Below are 16,996 nucleotides of genomic sequence, written 5' to 3'. Positions count from 1 at the left end.
AAATCATAATGTTAAAGAATAAATACATATTACGAGAATGTATATGTAATATTGCGCCAAAACAGTTTTTCCTGGACCTTGAATTTTCCTGTCCTTTGATAGACTTAGATTGATTTCCTGCTTTGGTGCCCTTAACGAACAGTTTTCACAAAATAAAACGTGAATGAAATCTTAATTAAAAAAGTTGCAAAGATACAGGAATAAGGATGTGATGCTACAAAATCTAAGTCGTAAAGTTAAAAATTTAGAAAATGTAATATTACAACCCAATTCCAATGAAGATGGGATGTTGTGTTAAACATAAATACAAACAGAATACAATGATTTGCAAAAAATGTTCGACCTATATTTAATTGAATACACTAAAAAAGACAAACTTTATTGTTTTTTAGCAAGTAATCATTAACTTGGAATTTTGTGGTTTCCAAAAAAGACTGAGAAAGTTGAAGAATGCTCATCAAACACCTGTTTGGAACATCCCACAGGTGAACAGGCTAATTGGGAACAGGTGGGTGCCATGATTGGGTATAAAAGGAGCTTCCCTGAATTGCTCAGTCATTCACAAGCAAAGATGGGCGAGGTTCACCTCTTTGTGAACAAGTGCGTGAGAAAATAGTCGAACAGTTTAAGGACAATGTTCCTCAACGTACAATTGCAAGGAATTTAGGGATTTCATCATCTATGGTCCATAATATCATCAAAAGGTTCAGAGAATCTGGAGAAATCACTGCATGTAAGCGGCAAGGCCAGAAACCAACATTGAATGCCCGTGACCTTCGTTCCCTCAGGCGGCACTGCATCAAAAACCGACATCAATGTGTAAAGGATATCACCACATGGGCTCAGGAACACTTCAGAAAACCAATGTCAGTAAATACAGTTCGGCGCTACATCCGTAAGTGCAACTTGAAACTCTACTATGCAAAGCAAAAGCCATTTATCAACAACACCCAGAAACGTCGCCGGCTTCTCTGGGCCTGAGCTCATCTAAGATGGACTGATGTAAAGTGGAAAAGTGTTCTGTGGTCCGACGAGTCCACATTTCAAATTGTTTTTGGAAATTGTGGACGTCGTGTCCAAAGAGGAAAAGAACCATCCAGACTGTTATGGATGCAAAGCCAGCATCTGTGATGGTATGGAGCTGTGTTAGTGCTAATGGCATGGGTAACTTAGACATCTGTGAAGGCACCATTAATGGTGAAAGGTACATACAGGTTTTGGAGAAACATATGCTGCCATCCAAGCAACGTCTTTTTCATGTACGCCCCTGCTTATTTCAGCAAGACAATGCCAAACCACATTCTGCACGTGTTACAACAGCGTGGCTTCGTAGTAAAAGAGTGCAGGTACTAGACTGGACTGCCTGCAGTCCAGACCTGTCTCCCATTGAAAATGTGTGGCGCATTATGAAGCGTAAAATACGACAACGGAGACCCGGGACTGTTGAACAGCTGAAGCTGTACATCAAGCAAGAATGGGAAAGAATTCCACCACAAAGCTTCAACAATTAGCGTCCTTAGTTCCCAAACATTTATTGAATGTTGTTAAAAGAAAAGGTGATTTAACACAGTGGTAAACATGACCCTGTCTCAGCTTTTTTGGAACGTGTTGCAGCCATAAAATTCTAAGTTAATGATTATTTGTTAAAAACAATAAAGTTTATCAGTTTGAACATTAAATATCTTGTCTTTGTAGTGTTTTCAATTAAATATGGGTTGAACATGATTTGCAAATCATTGTATTCTGTTTTTATTTATGTTTAACTCAACGTCCCAACTTCATTGGAATTGGGGTTGTACATGAAAAGGTATTTTTTTGAGAAAAAAAAGTCACAATCTTAGGAGACTAAATTTGAAAGGGAAATTATATAAATGTTACAAGAAAACTAGTAATGTGTATAAAGTTGTGATGTTTTGAGAATAAAATTACAATTAATACAAGAATAAAAATCATAATTTTACCTTTTAACTTGGCAAGATCATTTACAGTCCTTGTCTTCGGTATCAGATTGCAATATTACAAGTTTACACTTGAATAATCATAGTATCATCATCACCATCATCACTACAGTCATATTACTTGAGTTTATTCTCCTACGATTATGACATCTTCGTCGAAAACGATTTGAGTATCCATCCATCCATCCCTTTTCTGAGCCGCTTCTCCTCACTAGGGTCGCGGGCGTGCTGGAGCCTATCCCAGCTATCGTCGGGCAGGAGGCGGGGTATGCCCTGAACTGGTTGCCAGCCAATCGCAGGGCACATACAAACAAACAACCATTCGCACTCACATTCACACCTACGGGCAATTTAGAGTCTCCAATTCATGCATGTTTTTGGGATGTGGGAGGAAACCGGAGTGCCCGGAGAAAACCCACGCAGGCACGGGGAGAACATGCAAACTCCACACAGGCGGGGCCGTGGATTGAACCCCAGTCCTCAGAACTGTGAGGCTGACGCTCTAACCAGTCATCCACCGTGCCGCCACAATTTGAGTATTCATCTAAAATTACAAATTCATGCTCGTAGTACAATTGAATGTAGACCTAATGCTCCTTCGTAACAAACTTATGAAATTTGCACTCAACATATTTGTTATTTAATTCTCCATTCACTGATTTCACATGAATAGTTAATTCAGATAGTGTTTCATAGCATGAAACATAGAATTATGTGGACCATGATAGACAAATTGCAATAAAGATGTAAAAAAAGGCAGTGAAGTCATAAAAAAAAAAAAAAAAGGTAAAGATCCTCCCTGCGGGGCTTTCATCGAGAGAGCGAACCATGTCTCTGTAGAAAGCATTGGTAATGAGCTGTGTGTTTGTCTACCTTGTTGAGATAAGGGAGCACACGGTGGGCGTTGTAGTTATAAGAATAGCCGGGTATGCTTTTTAAAAAGGCATTACAGCTCGAGCGGCGCAGACAAAACGATTTAATCCAGCACTAATATTTTCTCCCCTATAGGGAATTACTTCCCGGCTATTGTTTGTTGCTCGTGCATCAGCTGGGTGGCCAACGGCGGCGATGTGTGGGAGTGTGTGATTGGAAAGTCTGTTTGCAGATGAGACCTGCATATCCTGGGGTGTTGGGTGTGTTAAGAGTGATTTTACCCCCCAGTCAACTTAGAAAATCGGTCATAAATTTTAAACCTGTTCGATATATACGCTCGCAAATCCTTATGTTTGTGGTCATCGCCGATTGTGACGTGATGAGTGTTTGTATAGCGTGCTCCACAAGTCCTTCACCATAAAAAAGGTTTTTCATGATTTTAGTCTAATTTGGAATTGTACAACCTCAGTGGCGTTAGACTTCAGAGGCTTCTTAAAATCAATCCCTTTATTATCAAACCCTGGTCATATCGATAAAGCTAATAAAAGCCGTCATTTGGTGCTTGAGCAAGATGTTATTCTGTAGATGGACAGGTTCCCCTGACTGCTTTGACATCTCTTTAATTTGGATTAATGGAAGAATGCAAGTGGGAGAATAGCTAATATTCTTCAGAATTGCATTTTCATTGAGAGGGGAATTGGGAGCTTGTGTGACGGTAAGGATGCTAATAAGAGTTCATCGTCCACCCCCCGGGAAAAAACAGTGGACCCTTTGTGGAGAAATGTAATGAAAAAAGAGTTATTTACCCTGCGGCGAGATACAGTATGCGCCATGAAAGTTGTAGGAGTGTGCGTCATTTCCTTCTACATAAATATGAATGAGTGGCTGGCATCAGTGTGACTGATGACCATCTGTGTTTTGAAGCACGATCGTGAACATTGTCACGTACATATATATGCACAACGACGGAGATGCAACGTTATGAGGTAGCTTAGCAACACGGCAGAGCCCCGGTCAATAATAGCCGGGCAGGCCTCGACGCAGGCGAGATACATGAGCTCTAAATGTTGGTAGCGCTGCTGTTGTTTGCTGTCAAGTGTGTGCAAACGTGGCTGTGTGTGGGAGGGAGGGCGGCTCCGGTTAAGAGTGCTCCACTCACGCTGACACTCCTTGCAGCAGGCTGCCTTCACATAGGCCGGCAATGTGCCTGCCGGGCACTGAGGATGAGGGCAGGAGATGGCCTCGCACTGCACCGTGCCGTTCTGCTGGAGAAAAAACAAGAAGACCATGCATTGTTTGAGGAGAACGTTCATCACCCACTGTGAGTTTCTTTTCAGTGCGACACAGATTTTAACTTGATCGTGCAGCGAGCTGACACATATATACACTTTCACTCTTGATAGAAAACATAGCCTTTATCCATCCATCTATTTTGTGTGGTGCTTGTCCTCATGAGAGTTTCTGGTGAGTTTGAGGCTTCAAAATCAAGAAAAATCTTAAACGATGTGGGCAGTGTGTATGGTGGCCGATGGACCAAGTGACTACGTCGGGAAGTTGTACAAGTTTGAATGAACGAAGTTGGAATACTGATGATTTATGACACAGGTGTCAAACTCAAGGCTCGGGAGCCACATCAGGCCCGCCACATCATTTTATGTGGCTCGTGAAAGCAAATCATGTCTGTTTACTTCCATGATTCTTGCTAAAATCTGTACCAGAATTACAAATTTTTATATGTAATAAACAATAACGTTGAGATATTGCAAGCATTTTTGTAAAACCCTTTTTACAGTAACTTGAACAAAATATATATTTCCATCCATCCATTTTCTGTACCGCTTATCCTCACGAGGGTCACGAGCGTGCTGTAGCCTATCCCAGCTATCTTCGGGCGAGAGGCGGGGTACACTCGAACCGGTCGCCAGCCAATTGCAGGGCACATATAAACAAACAACCATTCACACTGATGTGCTAACCAGTCGCCCACCGTGCCGCTATGTGTTTCAAAAGTCAATGTTCTTTTAATTCATGTGTTTGAAAGTAGAGAGTAACTTTTTCAAAATCTCAGACAAACTAAGAGATTGCACCACAAGGTGGCGCTTCAATGTCATATTTGGAAAAATACTGTATGTCATGTTTGAGACTGCAGCACAATGCCACATGACCAGAGAGAGCCAATCACAAGCGTCGACTTTAGAAGGAGGAAGTGATATGAAAAAAATCTGAGCTTTTGCAGCTATTTTCCAAATGTAACTAAAAATGTAATTCTGGATATTTCAAAAAGCAACTGTAATTTAAGTACACATTATGTACTCTCATTACATGTAATTAGTTATTCACCAACACTGGTATTAATAAATGATCTTTCTGGCGATTCTTTAATATAGTAGCTCCGCTTATTGCCTACAGTCGATTCAAAGCGTCATCTGCATATCTAATTTAATTAAACACTTCCTCCAGTTTTGACTGGGCCTGTAATAAGCATCGCCTCTACAGCTGATGGCCCCGCGACAGCAACATCTATGAACCCGCTTCACATAATTGATAACATCTTCTTGCATGACCTTTGCATTTGAAAAGGTCACAGCTAATTGCCACGCGCCAGGTAAAGAACATATCCCAGCTAATTCCTTAATTGCAGCCCAGCGCGACCATTCCAGACGAACGAAGCCATTCCATTGGCTGAACCGACAAAATCAAATCCCTGATGATGATTACGTCTGTCAGGAGCACTTAGGTGAGCGGTGTGTAGAGATGTGATTTCCTCGTTTATAGCGCGTAGGGTTAAGAAAATCAGGAGTTCGGTGATTTAGTTTCATCATCTACAGCTAAGACTGACAGGGAGTGAAATGTTTGCTGATGTCCTACAAGCGCCACATCGCCAACTACTTCTAAGTCTCTTTTTTGCAATTATTCACACTTGCCATAGTGCAAAGTAGACCCTCGAGAAGGCTGGAGCAGCACTAAGCGCCGTTGTTGATGCGTCTGGCAACAATGTGGTGGCTTGTAATACAGCATCTTTGCCGGGGTAGCTAAGGCAACCGTGCGCGCATGAAATGTGGTAATGAAAACGAAATACAATAAAAGACAATACAATACTCCACACCCCCATCCTGCCCACTACACTTAATGAGCGAGAACACACACGATGCTATGAATGTTTGCCCATCCATCCACCTTCTATAGGGCTTGTCCTCAATTAGGTGTACTGGAGCTGACTGGACAATTTAAAGCCATCAATGAACCTAATATAACAATTTGGGGAATGGAGGCGGAAGCCAGAGTTCCTGGACGGAGACAGGGAGCAAACTCCACTCATGAAGGCCTGAGCAGAGATTCAAACCCTGAACTCATAACTGTGAGCCAGACCGCTTTGTCACCATCCAGCCCATGAATGTTTGTGTGGGACACAATATTTGAATCGGCAGTGTACATTATTTATTCCATTGCCATTTTGATTCCTTTAAAGGTCGATACTTCCTAGATCCTCTCAGTGGCATGCCTCAAATGAATTTACATATATACATAGATGTGAAACCTCAAAGAATGAAACTTGGGGATCACCGTCACCATGAGCATCACAGTCAACTGATTTTAATTCAATTCATTGAATGTAATTATAATTTAATTAAATAACTTAATTTTAAGGCAAGGCCACTTCAATTCAGAAAGAATAACTCATTATGATACAACTATTATTACAAAAGTTGAGCACTTTATTTCAGTAATTGATTTACCTTTTATTTGTATCCTTAAAGGTGTAGTTTGAAGTTAAAAAAAACAAACACTATTTGTCATATTAAAGCTGTCTGTATGACTTAACAGTCAAAAGAAAGAAAAAAAAGAAAAAAAAAGGAAATCACCCTTCTCTGGCCCCCATTTACTGAAATTAGTTATACTTAACTTTTGCTAGCAGTTTGAAAACTGCACATTATGTCCCTTTAATGTTCATAAAATGCAATCCTTATCCAAATTATTTTTTATGATGAATTTTGTTACACAAACATTTTATCAAAAACATATTTATTTAATTTGTTTGTTCTTTTTATCCAATGTTTAATTTGTTTGAAATGAATATATAAAATAGGATTGGAAATCGCTCTCTGTGAAAGTTCTGAACTCCTACTTCCATGCGGTAAAATCCTGCTCGGAGCGCACATGTTGCGGAACTTCCGACAGCTAAAGTCATGTTCTTCTTTGGTCCACAAATTAGTTGAAACTGACCCAAAGTGAGGATAAACGGTACGGAAAATGGATGGATAGATGACTCAACAGCACCTCTGCTTGTAGCGCCATCCATTTATTTATTAAACTGATGTAAGTGACAGTGGAGAAGAAATTCACACACATCCATTCATTATATGACACACTTGCTTGGTCATAAACACGCAATCTGACAAGCGCATCATTCCAGTCGAGGATGAACACTCTCGCACTTAATACAAACTGAATGCCTTGCCGTCTTATTTACATCTCCATACAAACACACGTCAACAAGTGAAGGGCTAACCATGCAGGTGCAGTTCCTGCAGCCATCTGCCCAGCCCTCGTCCTCGCGGTAGACCACCCCCTTCACGCTGCAGGTCCTCTCACAATAGCAGCCGTCCAGGCCATTCATCTTCTCCTCTGCTTTGGACAGCTGCTTGGGCAAACCAAAGAAAAAGACAAGATGGAGAGAACATGTCTCCATGATTGCTAGATTTACACCGCAGGTCTCAGTGTTAGTGTCAATAGGATCTATGTATAGTCACATACAATATAATGCCGCTGCCTATTCTTGCTGCTTTTGTTCTTATTTGCATCTGAATGTACACCCTGTTTATATAGTATTGATCATGTGTACTTCCAACTGCTTACAAGTTGTTTTTGCTACATACTGTACAATGCTGCCGACTATACTTGATGCTGTACATATTCACATCTGCAAACAGTGTATACAGTACAGTGTGCATAGTATAGTATCTTGTTTAAACATGTACATTTCATTATCAACAGCTTACATATAGATGCTTTATTGAGACTGTGCATGTTTGTGTTTTATATGCTTGTTGTTTTGGCTACATACAACCCCAATTCCAATGAAGTTGGGACGTTGTGTTGAACATAAATAAAAACAGAATACAATGATTTGCAAATCATGTTCAACCTATATTTAATTGAATACACTACAAAGACAAGATATTTAATGTTCAAACTGATAAAAGTTATTGTTTTTAGCAAATAATCATTAACTTAGAATTTTATGGCTGCAACACGTTCCAAAAAAGCTGGGCTAGGTGGAAAAAAAGACTGAGAAAGGTGAGGAATGCTCATCAAACACCTGTTTGGAACATCCCACAGGTGAACAGGCTAATTGGGAACAGGTGGGTGCCATGATTGGGTATAAAAGGAGCTTCCCTGAATTGCTCAGTCATTCACAAGCAAAGATGGGCGAGGTTCACCTCTTTGTGAACAAGTGCGTGAGAAAATAGTCGAACAGTTTAAGGACAATGTTCCTCAACGTACAATTGCAAGGAATTTAGGGATTTCATGATCTACGGTCCATAATATCATCAAACGGTTCAGAGTATCTGGAGAAATCACTGCATGTAAGCGGCAAGGCCAGAAACCAACATTGAATGCCCGTGACCTTCGAATGGCCGTGACCTTCGATCCACTGCATCAAAAACCGACATCAATGTGTAAAGGATATCACCACATGGGCTCAGGAACACTTCAGAAAACCAATGTCAGTAAATACAGTTCGGCGCTACATCCGTAAGTGCAACTTGAAACTCTACTATGCAAAGCAAATGCCATTTATCAACAACACCCAGAAACGCCGCCGGCTTCTCTGGGCCAGAGCTCATCGAAGATGGACCGATGCAAAGTGGAAAAGTGTTCTGTGGTCCGATGAGTCCACATTTCAAATTGTTTTTGGCAATTGTGGACGTCGTGTCCTCCGGGCCAGAGGAAAAGAACGATCCGGACTGTTATGGACGCAAAGTTCAAAAGCCAGCATCTGTGATGGTTTGGGGCTGTGTTAGTGCCAATGGCATATGTAATTTACACGTCTGTGAAGGCACCATTAATGCTGAAAGATACATACAGGTTTTGGAGAAACATATGCTGCCATTCAACCAATGTCTTTTTCATGTATGCCCCTGCTTATTTCAGCAAGACAATGCCAAACCACATTCTGCACGTGTTACAACAGCGTGGCTTCGTAGTAAAAGAGTGCGGGTACTAGACTGGCCTGCCTGCAGTCCAGACCTGTCTCCCATTGAAAATGTGTGGCGCATTATGAAGCGTAAAATATGACAACGGAAACCCCGGACTGTAGAACAGCTGAAGCTGTACATCAAGCAAGAATGGGAAAGAATTCCCCCTACAAAGCTTCAACAATTAGTGTCCTCAGTTCCCAAGTGTTTATTGAATGTTGTTAAAAGAAAAGGTGATGTAACACAGTGGTAAACATGGTAATGATTATTTGCTAAAAACAATAAAGCTTATCAGTTTGAACATTAAATATCTTGTCTTTGTAGTGTATTCAATTAAATATAGGTTGAACATGATTTGCAAATCATTGCATTCTGTTTTTATTTATGTTTAACACAACATCCCAACTTCATTGGAATTGGGGTTGTACATTTTTGCTGACTCTTCTTGCTGCTGTTCACATTTGCATCTGCATATAGTATATGAAGTAGGCATAGTATAGTATGGAAGCCTGTTTATACTGTATAACATTAATCATGTACACTACATTTCATTCTCAACTGCTTACATAGATTTGTTTATTGATACATATAGTGTTTTTTTTTTTTTTTTTTGCTACACTACATACAATGCAGCTGACTATTCTTACTGCTGTTCACATTCATATAAAATATAGTATGCATAGCATATTGTAGTATTCCATTAATATATGATTAATCATACGATCCATGCTCAACTGATTATTTATTGATGCATTTATGTTTTTTTTGTCACATACAATGCTGCCGACTATTCAGGCTGCTGTTCACATTCATCCAATTATCCATTTTCTGAGCCGCTTATCCTCACAAGGGTCGCGGGAGTGCTGGAGCCTATCCCAGCTATCATCAGGCAGGAGGCGGGGTACACCCTAAACTGGTTGCCAGGGCACACGTAAACAAACAACCATCCACACTCACATTCACACCTAGGGGCATTTTAGAGACTTCAATTAACCTACCACCATTAGATACCTCCGGAGGAAACCGGAGTTGCCGGAGAAAAAACCCACGCAGGCACGGGGAGAAAATGCAAACTCCACACAGATTGAACCCCGGTCCTCAGAACTGTGAGGCAGACGCTCTAACCAGTCGGCCACCGTGCCGCTGTTCACATTCACTTCTGCCTATATACTGTAGCATGATGTAGTCATGTAGTTTGCCATTGACATCTGCATAGATAGTATTTATTATTCATGTATAGTTTCCACAGTCACTGCTGTTCTCATTCTGTTAAGTAGATTTGGCTGGTGTTGCTATTTTGGGATTTCATGGTATATCGATTGGCATATTTTGACAACTATTTTTATCCACATTTGGAAGAGTTCAAATTGCGATCTGAGAAAAAAAAATGTTTCTCTATTTTTGTAACGACACATATCCCAAAAAATATTAGAATTTTGTCACTTGAACCACTGAGATTTAATCCAGCCCTTGTGTGTCTTCATTTGTAAGAAGAAAATCAGAGTAAAGCAATCAGCCTGTTGATAGAAACATTAATGAGGGCTAGTTTCATGTCTTTCAGTAATAATGTTTGAGAATGCAGATTGCAGTTTCACAGCAAACATGAGCTTTGGCCTCATGGATGTAATTTTCATCACCAAATGTCGTTAGCAGGGTATTACTGGGAAGGAACAAAGGTTGTGGTGACCTTGAACTCTAACCTCTAATCGAATCGGCAGCCGATGTAAAAAGAGGTATTCACAAAACATGCCTGCAGCTGTGGTTGTGGCCTCAGTGGGAGCATTGGACGTTGTAATTACTGTAGCCGACTTTGTACTGTACGTTACCTTACTGGATGTTTTAGCAAGGATATCCTGCAGCTCCATAATCTTCTGTACAAGTCCGTGGAAATCATTGCAGGTAGGACATGCTAAACAATGAGAGAAAACATAGTTATATGCCGTTAATCCGTTCCAGCCCTAGAGTTCCTTCTGGTGTGCACGCCCTGGCCACCAGGGGCAGTATAATACAGACACGTAGACACACATGAAGAAGAGTTTCACAACTAACTTGGCAATCTGCAATAATAGTAATATTAGTTGTTAGATTAGAGGATAAAGGATCCCTGTGAGTATTGTTATATTATCTGTCTACATGTGCTGCTACACTGTTTGTGTTCAAATTTTTGTTGCTCAGTGTTATAACACTGCAACTTTTAATGCCATTCGTTAGCCCTTCTATGGCATTTTGTATTGTGTGTTAGCATTAAGCTACTGGAGATTCTTAAGGCAAAGTTGTGTGGGTTTTTTTTAATACACGTGTACTCGTCTGTTTTTATGTTTAATTTGACAGCAAACTCCAACTAGTAGCGACAATGAACAGCTTGAAACCTCTTGTCACTTGTAAGTCAAAGCACCACTGTACTTGATTTAGCGACATGAGAGGGGCAAAATAGTAATTTCTTAATACAACTCTCTGCTAATGATGCAGCCAGTGACTGTACAGTTATATACATACACCTACGTGTATATATAGGATAGCAGACATATTACAAGGTCATTGTGCTAAAAATACTGACAAAGTGTGAATATTTCCAAAAGAGAATTTAAGATATAAAGTTATTTATTTGTAGTTATTTTGGCCACACATTATTGTTCTTTCATGTCATTGTTGACACATATTGTGGTATAATATGAGATATTATAACTTATACACAAGCAGTAATATACTGTATATATTAGCATACAGTGTGTGCCATAAACTGTCAATATCTATTGTGCTATGTATTATTCCACTCCAAATTCAATTCATAATGTGCACGAATGTAAGATACTATGTATACTATCTATCTGTGAATTCATTTAAAGTGATTGATATAGGTAAAATAGTGTCTATGGAGCACTCACTTCTGTTCAGGTCTGGACACTGGGAGATATATCCTTGTGGCATTATCACAATTTCAACGTCCTGCATCACCCCCTGAAAACACATGCAGAGGCACACACATATTATAAAAGTGAGCCCAGTGAAGTAATAGTGATAGGAATAAGAGAAATGTGTTTTCCCCACCCCAGAGCATGAGATGATAATAATAAAACCTCCTTGGAATAATCATCTCCCCGGCAGGGGGTTAAGTGATGGTTGCAAATTCTATTGCACCACTTTCTAGCTATTGATTGCTCTCCGGTCTCTGTCCAAATCCTGGAAATATATGTTTGCACACACAGGGGCAATGACAGTCTGTCGCCATGGTAACTATCCATCTATCCATATTCTAAAGCGCTCATCGTCATTAGGCTGCCACTCCAATATACTGGCCATTCATTTTAAATTTCTGCCAAGTGAAATCACACTCGAATTTGGACTATAATAACAAATCTAAATGCAGCCACTGTATGTATTTTTCATCATGTATCAATCATTTTGAAGAAGATTTTCTGGCTACGTGACGACCAAATTCTGAATGAACGTAAACTGAGACTTCTTGATCAACGCAGTAACAGCTTCAGAAAACTATTTGGAAAAGATTCTCACTCTTGATGCCATACTCTACCAACATTAAATAGTATGAGCAAAATATAATTGCGGCGGCACGGTGAACGACTGGTTAGGGCGTCTGCCTCACAGTTCTGAGGACCGGGGTTCAATCCCCGGCCCCGCCTGTGTGGAGTTTGCATGTTCTCCCCGTGCCTGCGTGGGTTTTCTCCGGCAACTCCGGTTTCCTCCCACATCCCAAAAACATGCATGGTAGGTTAATTGAAGACTCTAAATTGCCCGTAAGTGTGAATGTGAGTCCGAATGGTTGCTTGTTTGTATGTGCCCTGCAATTGGCTGGCAACCAGTTCAGGGTGTACCCCGCCTCCTGCCCGATGATAGCTGGGATAGGCTCCAGCAGTCCCTCGCTTGTGAGGATAAGTGGCTCAGAAAATGGATGGATGGAAAATATCATTGCAAGTTCGTAGCATACCTGCTTCTGATCGAGGCTCATTTGGGCTAATTCCTTACGTAGCTAGGGTTTTGCTAACGTACAAGCCCTGGAATTTGCACAAAATGGCTGCTTCAAACCAAAATGGTGAACTTCATGTTGAATTTCAGGCATGGGGCTTTGAGATTTTTCCATGCGGTCCTTTTATGAAAGACATGTCTACCTAATTTCATGTTGAAACTGGTGTCAGGAGCTAATTCTTTCTAACTTTTCAGGTGGTGCTACAAAGAGAGTTTCGCAGGGGGTACCACCACAACACATACTGTCTGCACGTGGGATTCATAATGCTGACGCTAAAAGTATGCAAGTACATAATAATGTTTCCTGGAAGAATTGCCATTGTTAAGGTGTGTGGATGTAGCTCATTTTCCCACAGCTGACATCAGGTTGTTCTAGTCGCAATTATACTTGTCAGAGTTGTTTTAATGCAACATACTTTTAAATTTTATTGAGTGTTTTTGTTTGTCACATGTATTTCTATCTATCTATCTATCTATCTATCTATCTATCTATCTATCTATCTATCTATCTATCTATCTATCTATCTATCTATCTATCTATCTATCTATCTATCTATCTATCTATCTATCTATCTATCTATCTATCTATCTATCTATCTATCTATCTATCTATCTATCTATCTATCTATCTAGCTATCTATCTAGCTATCTATTACTGCAAGCCCGAACTATTTGTTTTGGTTCGTCAGAGAGAACTGTGCCTCGGGCGCTGTCACATGATTCTGTTTTACCAACGTAACCACAAGTGACATTTGACTCCATTTTGCCAATCAATAAGGGCCATGCGGTCACATGACCACATACAAGTTCACTGCGGCCCCACACAGAAGCAAAGTTTTTAAAGTGCTTCATTTACATGAAACATGGCAGAAACAACGGTGTGCGACTGACTCACACTCAGAAGAGGCATATCATTTATTTTACAGACTCAAAAAAAACAACAGCTATGTTATGCGTTGTCATCTGTTTCTGCCTAAAAAGTCCACATTTCACCCTACAATAACACATTGCTGTTTGCTCTGTTATCTCTGCCTAATAAGCCTGTTTTGCTGTTTCCCGAGTGTAAACACAGACAGTTAAATTAAGAAAATTTATTGTGGCTAAATTTGTCTTAATTTATGTTCATTTGTAAAGATTTCACTCATTATTGTTATAGCTGAATTGACATGGTTGGGCATCATTCCCCTTTTATATTTCTGTCTATTCATGCTCTAATTAGAAAAATACTAATTCATAAGTTAACTCACCAGTAGCTCAGTACTTGAATAGTTTTTTTCAGTAATTAATGTACTTTAATCTTGCTCAAGTGGAGTGTGGAGGACTACTTATCAAGTCATATTATTCTGAAGTATCAGTACTTTTACTCAAGTAAAATTTGTGGCTGCTCTACCCACCTCTGATTAGTTCCACACGCATAATCAAATATAAAACCCACCCCTAGTATTTATGCTGCTTTTAGATGCCAAAAGTAAAGAGGAGTCCTACAATGTGAAAAACGTGTGAGTCCCTGCAACATAAGGAAAACCTAGTGTAGAGATGACTATTCAAACGTACAGTCACTGTCAGAGAGATTAAAATAGTTATATATTGCTGATAAACTGCGGCGCTATTCCAGTCAGATCTGTCACAGCGTTCCACTCTGTTTCCGTCTTCTGTCTGACTTTGCCTGGAGTCGGTTCATTTTTCTCTCATCAATCATGGAAGAACCAAAGCATCTACTTTAATCTCTTTTAGAAGCTGATGCCGGCCCACTGTTTTGTGGGTTGTTGATTTTTTAACTGCAAAAGTGCACCAGAAAGCCATTAAACCAACTGCATTGTTGACAAGACTCACCGCTCCATAAGCCTCGACATTGCTAGTTGTTGTGCCTGCGGTGCTAATTGGCTAATCATTAGTCTCCTGCAGAACTCATTGAATTGACTGTCGGTTGACCGAGAAACTGCTGCTTAAGGTCATGTAACCAGACAGAGGTTTGAACCCGGGAAATGTGAGCAAACATTCAGACTTGTCTTCAGTGTGTGGTCTAATCTGGAGGCTGGATGATTGGTAAACAATAGTATCGAACAAGCCAAATGAGTACGGTCCAGAGGCTATTCAACGATTTCTCCGAAATCAGCATTGTGGAGGTTTGCTGAGATAATTGCATTGGGCTGAGCTGCATTCAAAAGGAAAGGGACACAAACTGCTGATGGCAGGCAGGGCAACAGTCACATTAAAAATGGCTAAGCCTTGAGAAACGTTAGCAATTAAATCCAGCAGCTCTATCATAAATAAAAACCAAACAAGGCGGAGATAATTTATGAAATAAGATGGAGGCAAGCACTTGGGCTTCACAACATAATGAGTCCTTTATGGCAGAGTAACACAACACATCCGAACAGACATCAAAATTGATATCTGGAGTTTGCGTGTCAACGCTAACCTTGAAGAATCCATGAGCTGAGTTTCTCTGTCCGAGCCAGAAGGAGGCGTCCTCGGGGATGTCCATGTCGGGGGCCTCCACCACTCGCTCATAAATCCTATAAAACAAATAGTGGAATTGATGCTGTGGAATTTTTTATTTTATTTTTTTTTCAACCTGGAGGGACGTCATGAGTGACTTACACCAAAGTACCAGTAGCCATCCCGCAACAACAGCGCCATTAGGCCCTATTCACTAAACATTTTTTATGGAGAAAAATGCTCTTGAGTCACCCATCTGTCTATTTTGTATAGCACGAGTGATCTGGAGCCTATCCCAGCGGACTCTGGGCAAGAGTCCGCTGGGACTGATTGCCAGTCCTGGACTGATTGCCAGTCAATTGCAGGGCACATATAGACAAGCAAGCATTCACATTCACATTTACACTAATGCTTGCACGAAATGTCGTTACCTATTACAGTCGATGTGTAGGATGACATGGGAGGCACTGACGGCAACAGAGACTTTGTGCCACTGGTCGTCAGCCAGGCTGTAGGGGAACACCTCGGTGTGGGCCTGCAGGCCTTTGGTGCGGTAGTGGAGGCGCACCTCACTGCGCTGTCCGCTGCTCTCCAGCTCCAGGAACCTGTCAAGAGAGGAAAACATTGCACAGAAGAACAGTGTCTGAACTGGAGTTTCTCTGTCAGCATGGGGCGGATTGGCAAGCATTTAAATTTTAATCAACAACAGTAGTCACAACATGGCAGTTAAATGCACCATCATCAAAACAATAGCGCTATTCTCACGGGCCGTTTTGACAATTTATGTGAGCTACAGCAATAAAGACAGATATCACTGCTGCCTTTGACATGTTTCAACTGGAATTAAGCGGGGTACGCACATACAGGTAATTTCTCCTCCTTTCGATCGGTCAGCAAAGACACAATTATCAGATGTCTCTAAAAGACTGTCAGTCTCCTGAATGAGAATCCTGTGGTGCAGGATGTGTGTTAAGAGTATGGGTCGACTAGTTGATGCGTCGACTTTACCACTGCACATTGACGAATATACTGTAACTTGAATTTGATTAATAGCCAATCAGGTCTTTCGCTGAACTCAACAGATGGTCGATTTGCACAGCACTGCCTCAAGCCTGTGGAAATATTTTACAAAGAAATTAAATTGGAAGCATGTCACGTGCAAAATATGCAGGTCTATCCTCCGTTACACAAAAAAGCACAAGTGCTAGGAAGGCCCATCTGAAAAGCCATCCGCTAAAGCTAACTGACGAACAGCCTAAATTCTCTCGTCCGCAAATTCACCAAACGCCCTCCTGTAAAAGTGAATAGACAGAAAACATAATGTAGCGACTGCTTAGACAAAACAAAGAGAAGCGGTGGTCAATCAATAATAGCCTCTTTATTGTAAAAATAGAAGTTAACAATTAGTGTTTCGCTCAAGCCTTTATCCTGCGGACACATGGCATGCTCTTCTCTTTCCAGTCACCCCACCCCCTGACTCACCCAGCCAATAGAAAATCACAGACAGTCGGAGCTTATGAAATTCTTGGAATCATCCAC

General features: G+C 40.7%; 1 protein-coding gene across 3 annotated transcripts in view; it reads right to left on the bottom strand.

Moving 5' to 3' along the window:
- Positions 1-16,996, bottom strand: part of nell2a (neural EGFL like 2a) — a 110,642-nt gene that overhangs the window by 77,135 nt on the left and 16,511 nt on the right. For 2 of the 3 annotated variants that reach the window (XM_061773717.1, XM_061773715.1), the window contains exons 4-9: positions 15,889-16,062; positions 15,438-15,534; positions 11,917-11,989; positions 10,858-10,940; positions 7,342-7,470; positions 3,991-4,096 (exon numbers count right to left, since the gene is read on the bottom strand). In XM_061773717.1, the coding sequence (XP_061629701.1) occupies positions 3,991-4,096; positions 7,342-7,470; positions 10,858-10,940; positions 11,917-11,989; positions 15,438-15,534; positions 15,889-16,062 (662 nt within the window). The remainder of the gene's footprint in view (positions 1-3,990; positions 4,097-7,341; positions 7,471-10,857; positions 10,941-11,916; positions 11,990-15,437; positions 15,535-15,888; positions 16,063-16,996) is intronic. The other variant, XM_061773716.1, reaches the window with a different exon arrangement.

The sequence above is a fragment of the Phyllopteryx taeniolatus genome, chromosome 5, assembly GCF_024500385.1.
Source record: "Phyllopteryx taeniolatus isolate TA_2022b chromosome 5, UOR_Ptae_1.2, whole genome shotgun sequence".
NCBI lineage: Eukaryota > Metazoa > Chordata > Actinopteri > Syngnathiformes > Syngnathidae > Phyllopteryx > Phyllopteryx taeniolatus.
The sequence above is the reverse complement of the archived record's forward strand: the minus strand, read 5'-3'. Positions and strand labels throughout refer to the sequence as shown.